At 41.7% G+C, this 14,358-nt stretch overlaps 1 protein-coding gene across 4 annotated transcripts in view; it reads right to left on the reverse strand.

Moving 5' to 3' along the window:
• TRIM55 (tripartite motif containing 55) overlaps positions 1 to 14,358 on the reverse strand; it is a 43,224-nt gene that overhangs the window by 26,801 nt on the left and 2,065 nt on the right. For all 4 annotated transcript variants that reach the window (XM_030304179.1, XM_030304177.1, XM_030304178.1 and 1 more), the window contains exons 3-4: positions 8,833 to 8,998; positions 6,538 to 6,633 (exon numbers count right to left, since the gene is read on the reverse strand). In XM_030304179.1, coding sequence (XP_030160039.1) covers positions 6,538 to 6,633; positions 8,833 to 8,998 — 262 coding nt within the window. The remainder of the gene's footprint in view (positions 1 to 6,537; positions 6,634 to 8,832; positions 8,999 to 14,358) is intronic.

A 14,358-nucleotide genomic window follows, 5' to 3' on the forward strand; every position in this document is an offset into this window, starting at 1 on the left:
AAAAGAAAAAAATCAAGTAATCATTTGGTCATTTCCTTCGAAGTGAGTAGGTAATCTTTAATATTCATCTAAAGCCCATTGTTTAGCTGTTGCTTTCATAGAAATGTTAAAACTGACAAGTTCTAATTTTTAGCCTGCTTTATATTTTAATGGTAATAAGATATAAGATATGCAGTTGCAAAAAGGAGCTTTCCATGGAAAAAAATCAACAATAGACAATCTTATACTAAAGAGTAGATAGTTAGACAAGCAAAGTACCATCATCCTGTTGTTTTTAATGGCTAGATTTTCAGTGGCTCACCTTCTCCCCAGGCACTTATTACTCTCTGAGATGATCTTGTTATTTATTTGTTTTATTGTCTAACTCCTGTACTAGAATAAAACCTTCCTGAGAGCAGGAACCTTTTCTGTTTAGTTCATCACTATTTTCCAGTATTATGTGTGCAGAATATGGTGTATAATGCACACCTGAGAAATATGATCTGAATGATTGAGTGAATGAATGAAATATGATTTGTATCTAGGGATATTCAGTCCTCAAAAGTTTCTATGTTCCCAGAAAATAGATATTTAAGTAGATACTCCAAGACTCTGCTTCGTTTAGTGCTCAAAAGAAAACTGTGCAACCTTAGGGAAGCCATTTAATCTCAGGATGATTTTCTTATCTGTACAATAAGGGTTGGGATTGGATGATTGCCAAGGTCCCTTTTGACTACAGTTCCAAGACTCTATGACTTCAGATAAATGTGGGGATATTTCAGTGTCTTAAGGCTCTAAAATGCCTCTTCCTATTCCTGGCAAGTTTCAGAGTGATTATCTACAGTATTAAGACATAAATTATATGTCCGGACCCTGCAATGTCAGTCCCAGCTTGGGAATGTGCCAGGGCTATGACAGGAAAACCTAAGACAATTGTAACCGCTGCTCTTACCATGTAAGGAACATGCCTCTGTGACCAAAATAGAGCTGAAGATAAGCTCTTAGCCCACCATTTGTCACTGAGCAACTGTGGCTCTACCCAGCCCATTCACATACGCACTGCATACCTCCAGCACTCATCCACACACTCTGGTTTGGGGCTGTGGCTCTGGGTCTGGAAGTGCTCAGTCAACTACATTTGAAATACAGTACTTTAGAATTCCCTTCATTAAGCCAAATAGGGTTTCCTTTCCCCACCACGCCCAAAAGAAGGGGGGGAAGCAGATTAATATTACTAAAGAGAGAACTGTATTAAAGTAGAAAGATTCTCCTGAGGAAATCAGTCAACATTTACTGGTAAAGCCCCAATTTCTAGCACTTGGGAGAAGTTCCACGAGTGCAGACTAGGATGAAAAGGTGGGTCTCCACCGGGCTATACAAGAAAAGAGGCAGACAAATGAGGATAACGTGTTCCTTCCAGGCACATGAACTAGAGTTCAGCTCCTCTCCCATCAGCGGGGTCCCCTTGTGCAGTGCTCAGCAGAGCAACTCTACCCAGCAGCCATGGGTCTCCAGACTCCCAAACTCATGCTGTTTTCTACCATATCACATTGCCACCCACTTCATGTTAGAAGAACAATTATGTTCTAATCAATGGATCTCTAAAACTTACTCCTGGGGTTCTTTTCCATATCATTTAAAAGCTCCTTGAGCAAACTCTCTAAAGCAGAGAGCCCAGTGAGCCATACTGACTTGGGTCCTCTGGTTCAGTGAAAGCCACAAGCCCATGGCAAGCTGAGAAGTTGTTTAATTTGCTCCCATACATAGTAGAGAGTCAACTCGTCTCCCAGAAGAGCCTCAGCCTCCCTTGATTGCCAGTATTTTGCCTCTTGGATAAATAATAGGGCTAATATCTCCTGCCATTCATGTTCAGTTTTTCCATCTGAAGGGGGTTGCTTAGCTCTGCATCATAATTACTCAGGACCCTGAAGGTCTTACTCTGATACTGCTTAAAAGATGCTCCAGATGCACCAGTGGTTCAAATGATTATTAGCATTGTTACAATAAGTGTGGTCTTTCCAAGCTATGAGAATAATATGAGGTAACACTTATCAAGCCCCTGGCATGTGCCTCTTACCCCAATTTAGTCATCTCAATAACACTGTGAAGAATGTAGTATTAACCCCAGTGTACCAGTGAGGAAGTTGAGGGACAAAGGGCTTAAGTAACTTCCCAAGGTCATATAGTTAAATGACAGCTAAAAGTCTAACTCTGAAACCTGTTCTTTTAAGCCTATGTTCTATTGCCTTTGAAATGTTGCCTTAAAAATTCTGGAATGCTTATTAAAGTGATTCTTACAATATTTATACGTCATATTTGTGACTTCATGGACAGTGTCCTAAAAGCTATTTGGGTAAAATTATTGTTTTGGAAATACAATAGGTTTGTTGTCATTGAAGAATCATTGGCGGATCTTATTAAAGTCCTCATTTTTCAGATAATGGAAATTCTCAAGATCAAATAGTTATTATTCAACTTGTAGCTGTTTCCTTTAGACAGCATCCATACAAAACAGGATTATTTCTAGGCCTGCTTGTCTGTCAGCCTCAGGAGGACCGGAATTAATAGCCTACTCTCTTGGGTATCTAGTGACATAGGATAAATGCCCTTTGTAAAGACTATAAGACGGAGACAGAGGTTATGATTTTTAGCAATGAGGAAGGAAAGCCAAGCACAGTATTCTGGAAACAGAGAGCTCCCAAGGCAGTGCACTTGTCCACTCCAACCAGCAGCCCTCTTTCTGAGTCCTAGCCTATCCCAGAACATTTCCTGGGCTGGAAAGGCAAGTATAGCTCCAGACCATGCTGGGCTTATATAGAACAGCCTAGAAGGCCCTCCAACCTGCAGTCGGGAGCTCTGGGAACATCTCAGCCTGTGCGACATTCAGCTAGGAGTACTAAAAAGGCTGAAGGCTCCTTCACCCACTGTCAGATCCACAGCAAAGAGAAAAAAAAATGCCACTCCTCCTTTTGACACAGTTCAGATTGCCCTTTCATGACTACAGCCCTTTTCAAAGACACTCTTATAATCATTGTAAACTCATATCAATTGCATACATTATTTAAAAAAAATTTTTTAATGTTTATTTATTTGTTTTGAGAGAGAGAGAGAGAGAGAGAGAGAGAGCAGGGGAGGGGCAGAGAGTGAGAATCCCAAGCAGGCTCTGCAAAGTCAGCACTGAGCCAGATGCGGGGCTCCTTCCCACAAACTGGGAGATCATGACCTGAGACAAAATCAAGAGTTGCACTTAACTGACTGAACCACCCGGGTGCCCCTTTTAGTTTTAATTTTTAAAATGTTACTTATTTTGAGAGAGAGTGAGCGAGCACACATGCATGAACTGGGGAGTGGCAGAGAGAGAGGGAGAAAGGGAAAGCATACGTATTTTTAAAGGATAACAAGGAGTCCACAGTGTGATTTAGCCTAAGCTTGGCAGCTCTCCAGGGCTGATCCTGGGCCAGGTGCCTGACCAGACCAGCCCTGCAAGACATTACATGATCAAGGACAAAATTAGACACGTACAAGGGATGGGCACTCCTACCAAAGGGCAGGTGTCTGGGCCCCATGTGGGAAGAGGCAAGGTAATTGGGGAAGGATCGTGCCCACCCAGGGACTACTCCATTTCCCATCCCTAAGGGGTTCTTCACCAATCAGAAGAGCGACTTCTTTAAACAACAGCTCCCCACCCCCTGGCCAGGAGCCACCAATGGCTTCCCAGAAAATGTTTCCAGGCAGGTGGTGAGCAAAGTCAGGAAGGAAAACAACTACCCCAGCGAGAATGGGAGACACAGGAGCTCTGCTCTGTGACCCTGAACTCTGGTACAGAATTCACCTGCTCTGCAAGGTAGGATCATTTCACTCTAAGCCAAGAACCTCGTGTGCTTCACTACATGCAGCTTTGCAGGCTAGTACTCACAAAGTGAGCCTCTGGTGTTTTGCCCAGGCTCTGTGGGAGAGCACTTTAGTGATTACAGGTGCGCCATGTGGCCATTTGTGGCAGTGTCTCTGTCCTCTATCCTCTTCAAATGGAGGATATTTGCATCAAATAGGGATCATAAAATCAGAGACCTCCATGAGGCTCTGAGCCAATACCTACATCTGCAGATGAGCCACCTAAACTGATCGGAAAGAACTGTGCTTTTCTGAGCAACATTCATTCTATATTTATTTTACTGATTATTAAAAAAATGTCCAGGTCTCTTTACAAAAATGCGAAATATAGGAATATATAAGGAAGACAGCAGTCCCACTGTTCATTACTCCTAACCTTTTGGTTTCTGGAGTTTTTCCCCATATAAATATATATAGGGGTTATTTATGAATATATACATTCTATACTGTTTTATTTCCTTAAAGTAAAATCTCACAAGTGAAATAAATAGGTAAAAGGGATGGACACTTTTAAGACTCCTGCCAATTTACAGCTTCATCTGAAAGCCCTGCAGGGAACAATTACATTTGTCTAGTAGCCTGTGAAAGTACTTATAAAAGTGTGTCATGTTTGATGAATACTTTTATCAGTAATAATAGGAGTAATAATCCTAAACCTCACTGCCTGGAAGTTCCTCATGATATCTGCACTAAATCCCTTCTCCTGACTTAATTTCAAACCTGTTCCTGCTTGTCTTGTTCACAGTGAAAGAAAAAACAGCTGCTCCCTATTGTGCCCCTGACCAGCCTCCAGGAAGAAAACCAGTTGTCAAATCTCTCCCGCCCTCTCAGTGTCCGCCCCCCCCCCCCCCATGCTGGCTACAGGGAGCCCGGTTTGTTTGCATTTCTTTGCTCAAGGCCAAATGTGACCCCCAGAGCTTTTCTCCTGTATGTGTTCTGCAGCCTTGATGTCCCAGACAGAGATCTCTGATGAAGGCTTGACCAGAGATGAGTATAGAGATTACCTCACTTACCCACAAGCAACCCACTCCTATTTATACACCCAAGACTCAACATGGCACCACACTGGAGTGCTGATTCATGGTTTACTGATTAAGTTGTATTTGGCCTTTACTGTAAATAAGTAAAAAGATGAGTTTATATTGTCCATTTTGTAATCTCTTTGGGCTCTTCACCAAAAGAAAACCTCCCTTCTGTAAATGGATCCCAGATTTATCATGATCTTTACAGGAATATAGGTATGGAGAAGAAAGGACATTGATTTTAATGGTGTAGAAATCTAAAACGAGATGGTTATGGCCAATGTCTTGAAGTGATTATCCAGGAACCAGCCTTTGGCTTCTGATAGAATTTGCCTTTCTAATGATAAAATAAAACAGGGTATTTATCAGGCACTCACCATATACTAGGCACTGTGCTAAGCATTTTGCTTATGCTTAATTTTTCACAGTAACTCTGTAAGGTGGGTACTATGCCCCATTTTTACAGAGGAGAAAAATGAAGGATTGAATGTACATGAGAAGGGATCTTTAAAACATAATACATAATTAAAAAAAGCAGAATGAGAAATATAGTACATTACCATTTATAAAAGTAAAAGACGTGCATATAAAATAATCAACATTTTATAAGAGTATAAGTGAACAGAACACCAAACATGTTAGAGTGGTTATGTACAGAGAACAGGACTGGGATATGGAGATAAAAAGAAATAAGCAGATAAGAGGGGCCTTGCCTACAGCAATACAGACAATATGCTACAGACTGAGCAGTACAATGCCTCAACACTGCATCTGAGGTCCAACTACAAGAACCAACAACCCCAAAACTTAAAGCAGGGAGTAATAAATGGCTCCAGGTTACAGATCCAGAGACCTGCACTCAACCCAGCTGTCTTGCACCTGTCCTCTGTGCAGCCTGGCTTAACTAGTCTGTGAATCTTCAGTTCTTGAAAAGGTATCTGCCACATAGCTAAATCTCTTTAGGTTTCAGCTTTTTGCCTTCAGCAATTACACAGTTTATACTTGATCTTGAGGAAGGGTGGATTTACAGTATTTCTTATATGCCAAGCTTCAGTGTGAGCTAAACAGCCAGTCATTTATGCATTTGTTCACCAAGTTTGTATCAAGTGTTTATTATGTTCCAGGCACTGGGCCAGGCAGAGGGCAGATATGAATGAGCCAGAGCTCTGGTCTCAATGAAATCCATGACTAAATCATTCTGTAACCACAGACACATCTTCCTCCTTCTGCTATCCCCTTTGTGGCCCCGCTGTCAGAGTGTAGATATGCAGCTCAAACCTGCACATGATTTTCCAAAGCACTAACTAGTACTTCTTAAGAAATTTGGATTTCCACAAAGAAATAGTACTATAATGGTGGATAACACTTATTTTCATTACTGGGAATTGATTTTTCTTCTAACTAATCTTTTAAAATGGATTGACCAACAAAAAACAGCAAATGTAACAACCACCCCAGTAGATGTGGTAAAATCTGCCTTGTTGACTCACATGGTAACTTCACTTCCTGAGCCAGGAGGAGAATGTTTTAGAGACATATGAGGAAGGCGGTCATTCTATAAGGAAAGATTGTGTGGCACTGAGGCAGCCACAACCCCCCAGGAGTCCAGGCTTGGTGTATATTCAGCTGGAGTTGTTTGACTTACCTCAATAGTTTTACAGGTGTCCTCCAGCTGGCTGATTACTCCCTGGACTCGATCATTGCTTCCCACAAGGACAGCAATGCCATCGCTGAGCTCAGACTAATGAAGAGAAAGGAGGGGTGCAAAGTTTTAGGAGTTTTCTAGTCAGCCCTGATTGTAGATAAATTGTAGTATTATCCTCATGGATTCCTAATCCAGCGTCCACTGAACCCCATAGGAGTAACAGGCTTATAAGGCCTGTGAACCTCCTGGTCTTGTAATAAAATTCTGTCTAGATGTGTATATAAATGTATTTGTCTGGGAAGAAGTTTCATAGTTTTCACCAAATTCTTTTTTTTTTTCAATATATGAAATTTATTGTCAAATTGGTTTCCATACAACACCCAGTGCTCATCCCAAAAGGTTCCCTCCTCAATACCCATCACCCACCCTCCCCTCCCTCCCACCCCCCATCAACCCTCAGTTCTCAGTTTTTAACAGTCTCTTATGCTTTGGCTCTCTCCCACTCTAACCTCTTTTTTTTTTTTTTTCCTTCCCCTCCCCCATGGGTTTCTGTTAAGTTTCTCAAGATCCACATAAGAAGTTTTCACCAAATTCTTAACGGAGACTGAGATCTGACCTTGCTAATAACATCATAAACACTAAATTATAGATTATAGAGAATAGCATATTCAAGCTAAGTAATTATAAGTATTGTTTATAAATTCAGTGGAGTCCAATATGTGACTTCAGAGACCCGAAATGAATTATTTTCCTAGTGTAGCTCAGGATCCATTTTACTAGGGAAATGAGAATAGTAAATATTCATTTATTCACTGACTCAATAGTAAATATTCATTTATTCACTGACTAAACTAATACGCACCTTCTATGTGCTAGGTGTGCAAATACAGACGTACTAGACTAAGTTAGTACAAACTTGAAACTCTAGCATTTGACTGGTTCTAAGGGGAGGGTTTTCAACTTGAAATTCCTCTCTGCTTTCCAAGACTGGCTATCAGGGAGCACTGAATGGGGACTTTGGAGACCTACCTGCTTGATCCAACTCTGCCTTTAACTTGTTTATGATGTTGGCCAAACATGTAATCAATGTGGACCCTAAATTTCTTGGATATAAAGTGGGAAGGTTGGACCAGAACAGTGGTTGTAAAACATTGTAAAGCTTCAGAACCCTTTCTTCAGAAAAAGGAAGCTAATGTGGAATCCCAGTAGATAAGAGTGAAGCTGCTCTGTCCAAACAGGAGTGGGGTAGAAGTCCTGCCAGTCTGTCCTGTCCATCCCACTCGAGTTCCTAGGGCTCTGAGGGAAATCGTGTGAAACAAGTACCATTCAGTTCTAACATGCCATGACTTGAGGGGGATGGGTGGGTGTGGAAGGTTAAGGGGAAATAAACCACAAATGGATTGAAAAATAAATAAATGTTACAGATGTCTTGCTAAATTCTGCTTTTTTGGCAGTTAGCACTCACTGGTCATGACTGGTATTGCCCAAAAGTTTGGCTTTCACATTTGATTCCAACTCTGACCCTCACAGTAAAATATCTACCAAATGTGGGACGTGTGATTCTTCATAGAAAGGAGCTAGATATGGAGCTCCTCAAATTCTAGGTGTGGGGAGTGGCTGCATCTATTTGAGCACACAACTGCACGTTTATTTGCATCAAATGGGCAAGTTGCTACTTGCCATTGGATGAAACTGGGTTGGCAGGTTAGTGATAAGCTGGGGACATGCTGTGGTTGGTCAGGGTGAGGAGGCTGACGCCCTGGCGGGGGGTTGGGACATGTGCCAAACTGAGAGGAGTCCTTTTAGCAAGCGGCCTAGGTTGAAAGCCTAGGAAGCCAGTTTAACCTGGACTTGAAGGCTAATACAGTAGGAGTTGGGGGAGTAAAGGCCTGGGAAGGGTACAGGAAACAGTAGCTTTTTTTAGTGAATGAAGAAAAATTCCTGTGACTGGCGTGAAAAGTTAATCCTTTTCTTATCTATAGTCTAAACTTCAAACAGCTCTGACCAGGTCCCAACACATTGCTTGTCTTCAGCAACCTCCCAGATGCACAAATAACAAGCGACCCTTGCCCTCTGCACACCTTCCTGAGCCTCGGCACCCCTTCCCTCGCTAGCAGTCCCCTTACTCTCTTGGGGATCTAGTGTGTGGCCATGTTTGCACCAGCACTACACCACTCCACGCTCTGAGCCGCCAGGCCTCAGGGCTACGTGGCTTGGGCAGTCCCCTTCAGCAAAGAGAGCCAATCACACAGAAATTCGGAAGGGGCTGGAGAAGAGGAAGAGAGGCTCTGTTACCTTCTGCCTCTGGAACACGTGAGTTAGGGGAGCCACCTGGCAATCCTTGTGTGCCCCAAAGACCTTGCACAGAGAGCAGGTGGGCACTTCACAGTTCAGACAGTAGATGTTGATGCGTTCCTCTTCATGCTCCTCACACATGGGCTGGTCAGACTTCTTTTCTGGTCTGGGAGGAGGTGGGCAGATAAATGTGTCAGCTCCCATTGCAGCAAAGCAGAGTTGGTGGGGGGTGGGGGGGGTGGGATTAGTATTGCTATTCCAGAAAACTTCCAAGGTCCTGTTCTTGTCCTCGGAAACCTCCAAATTCAGTTGCCCTTTGGGGTTAGCAGTGGTGTGCTGATAGGTATCTAATGACCAGCCTGGAGTAGGGGATAGGACATGGACACTCTGATCTGTAGTGTTTGACAATTTCTGTGGTGAGGGTTCCCATCATGGCTGATTTAAACTTATTGACAGTTTAAAACACAGCTAGTAAAATTCCTGAAAATTGTGAGGAGTGTGCTCCAGCACTGTCTGCACACACTTACAAGTCTCTTGAGATACTTTCCAATTATGGGTAAAGAAGGAGTATTTGCTGATAAGCTAAATCTCAAGTTTATGCTGGCTTTGCAGAAACACTAGGTCCCAACTCTACAACCTCCAGCAAACACTTCTCCCACCAAAAGGAAGATAGAGGTGGGCTGGAGGAGTCCAAATCTCTGATTATTAGTCTAGGCACTGATGGAAATAGCTCTGTGTAAGAAGGAACATGTCCGTGTGTGCTTCATTAATTTGTTTGGGTCTCTTCCTGCCATTAAGAAAATTAAATGTAAATAATTTCCCGATTGAGGACTTGGCAGGGACTAAGAGTGGGTACTGTGTGCTCAGTGACTGTGAACAGTAGTTTAAGCAATAAGAAAAATGCAAAATGCTGTTCTGGGACATGGTGGTAACCTTGGAAGTAAGGACCTCACAGATAATCCCCAGGTTTTAGTTTTCCCAGTAGTTCAGCACCAGCCAAAACTTTTCGGAACTGCAACAGGTAATAATGGAGCATTGGGTTTGTATGTGTTAGTGAGACAATGACCAAGCGATGAGGAATTGCAAGCATGAAAGGGGAGTGACAAGTCATTACTATTTAAGAATAACTTGCTGTGGAATCACCTGGAACAGCCCAAGTTCACAGCGTGTGGTGGGGCCCTGTATATTCTCCTAATGATCAGTGTGATTTATGTGTGATGATCAAGATCAAAATTATGTCAAATTGTAGTGCTCTAGGCCCCCTCTGGAGAACATGGTGAGAGATGTGGGTGTAGACTGCCTCGCAAAAACCTGGAATTCTTATACATCCTATCTAAAGACCAAGGTTGTTAATAGTTTTCAGAGGTACCTGAAAAATGTAAATACAAATCCAAAACCTTTCTTCATATTCCCAAACACATATTTATAAGCATCGTTATTTAAAAGATTGGGACTGAATTTTTCTGTTGTTACCAAGATCCACTTTTTAAAAAACCGCAGGTATTTATGGGCTGTGAAATTGATTATTATGGGCCATGAAATCAATTTAGAGGTCATGACCAGCATTGTTAAAATCAAACTAAAATAGACAGTAAATACATGGGCTACACCTAGTAAGAATAAGTAATGATACCTGAAACTTTTGTTTCTGGTGTACATAGACGCATGTGTATGTTTTACATGCATATGTATGTACATGTATCTAAGTGCACTGGAAACAAAAAGTATATATTTCATGTCTATATCTATATCCATCCATGTATGTAATGGTCATTGGATCACAATGTAAAATGTACTTCTAGTGTGAGACATGAATAAAATGGTTTGTAAACCATTGATTCTGATGTGTGGTACCACATACCTACAGCCCCAGAACTCAGAGAAAGGCAGAAAATATACTGATTTATATCTATAAATCACTAGGTAGGAGTCAAGTCAAGGAGACCGGGCTGTGGGGGTAAGACCTGGGTCTGGTGAGGAAATTATATGGGCTTCCAGCTTTGAGATTTTTGTGAAAAGAATTTTCACCTGGTCTCGTAACAATATGGTTTCCATGAAATCTGTGGCTTCCTAACTTGAAATTCTGCCATATCCTTGGAAGTCAATTGAGAAAAGTAAACTCTGCAACCAAGAAATGTATCTTCCTTCCCAGGTCTATCTGTTTCCTCCACAAATATGTGAGTTCCATGAGGGCAGGTTTGTCTTGTTTTTTTTGCTGGATCCCTGGTGCCCAGAACAATGTCTTGCATGGAGTGGTACTCAGTAAATATTTGTTGAATGAATGAGAAATGAAAGAGACTTTGCCAGATGAATGGACAGTATTCCTTGTACTCTAATTCATCTGGGGAAAGCATGTGAAATATGGGGGAAAACCAGGGTCACTTGGCACTCATGAGTGGCAAAGAAACCAGACAACATTCTGAAGACTCCATTTATAAATGACAAAGCCCTTTAAGGTTCTCTAGAGACTAGAAGTGGTTTGCTCTTCGCTTGTTCAAAGGCTTCTCCACCTCCTATACCTTCTGTCCCATATATCTCCACCTCATAATAATAAATGTCAAGCATGTATCTGGAGTATATGTACTGGAAAATGGCACAGGTGATGCCTCTGTGGCTCACTTCCCTGAAGCATTTCCTGAGGGCAGCTTGCATCCGTGCGCTGTTCTGATGTCAGCAGCTGGACCAGAGCTCAGGTCTGTGAGTACATATATGTATGTATACAATATATATATATGTGTATATATATATATATATATATATATATATATATATATACAGTACGCGCAAACACTTTGGAAATGTGGCAACAGCCATAAGGCTGTATGCTTAGTTTTTGGTTGTGATTATTTTTCCATAATGCAATACAGACTGAGAACTATGTCCCATATTCCTTATTAGGTTTTTCTTGTTTAGGTGGTTACACAGGCCCAGAGTCATCCCCACTTAAAAGCGGGTGTATAATAGAGACCTTTAGACAACTTAAAACATATAACAGACTTGGGTCAAACAGGCATGTAGAATAAAGATGTAAATGCACTTTCATGAGGTGAGGGTAGCTGAGCTCACAGTTGTGGCTCAGGACTCAGCTTCAGATGCTGGCAGTGGCCCCTAGCCACTCAGTGCTGCCTAGTCTCCAGGAGTCTGTAGCCTGCTGTCTCTGGTCTCAGGTTCCTGGAACCATCCTGGTGAATCCTGAAGGGTTGGCATCTGGTCTTGGTGAGGCATTACAGGTGGTACCTTTGAAGTCAAACTTATCTCAAAGCTTAATTCCAGCTGAGCTTCTCCGTGTGGTGGTTGTGTGACCTCAGGCAAGTTACTTAACCTCTTTGAGGCTCAGCTTTTATTCATATCTGAAAATTGGCCTGAGGGTCTTCTAATTAAATACAGCAGAATAAACATGTGCCTTTTTTATTTGTGTTTCCTGTGGAAATCCCACTAAAATGAGAGTAGGGAAATTTGAAAAATCGCATTCTAATATAAGTCAAGAAGGACAAAAAATGAGCAACATGACAGCAGATAAGGGATGTCAACCACATGTGGGAAATTGAGAACTTCTGGATGAAAGGAAGTGACTCTTCTTTCTGCTAAGCGCCTGCGGGGGAGAAGGCTGAGAGGAGCAAGCTGAGGGACCTTGAGCTGAGGGACCCCAGAAAGGCTCTGCAACTGCGGCAGCCAGGTATTTCGAAGGCAGGAGTGTGGGGGGAGGCTAAAAAGCGGGGCACTTTTTTGCATATTTCGGAAGATTGCTTGAGGATGTGGTCCATATAAAACAGTAGAATAAACCAACAAAGAGAAAGACGTAGGCTCTAGGAAATAAGGATTCAACCCAGGGAAGAGGAAAAGTAGGTGAAGCCCAACTACGTGAGGGCACTGTCCTGACTTTCTGCAGTGAAAAGTCCATAGAGAATGTCTAAATTGAAAAGTCAGAAATAGGAGTACACAGATCTGTAATATACAGATGTCACCGGGGGATAAAGAACAGAAAAACAGCTAAAACAATGAAAAGTGGTTGGCTCTGGGGAGTGAGACTTGGGGGTGGAGAGTGGGGTGGGAGCGTGGGCCTCATTAGAGGTGTCCTAGTACTATTTGAATGTTTAAATTATGTATATGAGTTAGTTTGAGTAGAATATTCAAAGTTTTTAATAAGGTAATGATAATAATCACAATCTCACAGGATTGTTGTGCAGATTAAAGAATTACATGTGATTCATGTGTAAAGCACCCTGAACAGTGGTTGGCACATATTAGTTTTACTTATTATAAAGTTAATTATGATTTTTGTGATTACTGTTAATGAAATAAATTCCTTCTCGTGTCCACCTCTCCAAACTGTGGCTAGTTCAGCACCAGGCAGTTATTCTAGATAAGGCCAGGTTTTGTTGAGACCTACAATGTCTGGTCTTTCTGTGGGAGGTCAGAGTTGACCAGCCCCTCTCCTTTCTGCCCCCACACCAATGACTGTGAGCCAGAGATGGGTGCCTCTCACTCTGAATATCCAAGGTTATTCTAAGGTTGCCTAATGTTCTCTGAGGCGCAGGGTTCTGGGCTGGCAAGGCTGACAGCCTCCAGGGAACACCTGGGTGTACGCCCAAACATGTACCTGGGCCCTCTGTGCAACTTGTGATTTTACTACCAAGTAAAAATGTCCCAAGGCGAGTCTCAAGTTCAAGAAATAACAGTGTAAGAAGAACTTGATAATCAGAAAAACACCACTGGTTCACCCAGCTATAAGCTTCATTGTTGGAAATTTGGTTCATTACCTTAATACCGTTTGTGCACCTGGGCCCTTTTTTGGCAGATGCACATGTAGACTTTATAGTTAAAGTAAGGACATGTCTTTTGGTTTTGCTAATGCTACAAGTTTTAACATCTTTCTTCTCTGGATTTCATAACATTGTTATTATTTCCCATGTTTCAAGCTCTCACTGTAGCAAGTAGCAAAAGGAAATTATTGCAATAAATAGAACATGTAAGAAGCTTTTTGGTGTTGCTTAATTAGCTGGCACTTATGAAGCAACTATTTTATGCAAGACACTGTACTAGGCACTAAATCAGTTCTTATATCAACACCCTTAATAATTGGTTGGTTATTAGTTGACTTTTTTTTAAGAGACAGTGTGTGTATTCGCATTTTAAAGTAATGTAAAACAATGAAATCAGATCTGTGAAGCAACAGCAGCAACAACAGTATTTTCCTTCTTCTGCAGACACTTTGGAAGCAAAGGAAATAGCTGACTCTGTATCTCTGTAATATGTCATCGGTAATTACTCTTCTTCCCCCACTTCCATCTAGATCCTGGCACTATCTAATTTAGTTTGAATCTTAAGCAGAAACTAATAGCCATAATGATTATAATAATTATATGTTAGATTTATGGAACAGCTTTCCTTCTAAGAGTGCTAGGCTCTTAAAGCCCTGCAGATGTTCCATAAATACATGTCTCCTAATAAGAATCACAATGAGTTCATTTCCAGATGGTCTCAATATTGCTATCAAGCTTTGTGGACTGGACTGACCTGTGTACA

This window comes from Lynx canadensis, chromosome F2 (genome assembly GCF_007474595.2).
Source record: "Lynx canadensis isolate LIC74 chromosome F2, mLynCan4.pri.v2, whole genome shotgun sequence".
Taxonomy (NCBI): Eukaryota; Metazoa; Chordata; class Mammalia; order Carnivora; family Felidae; genus Lynx; species Lynx canadensis.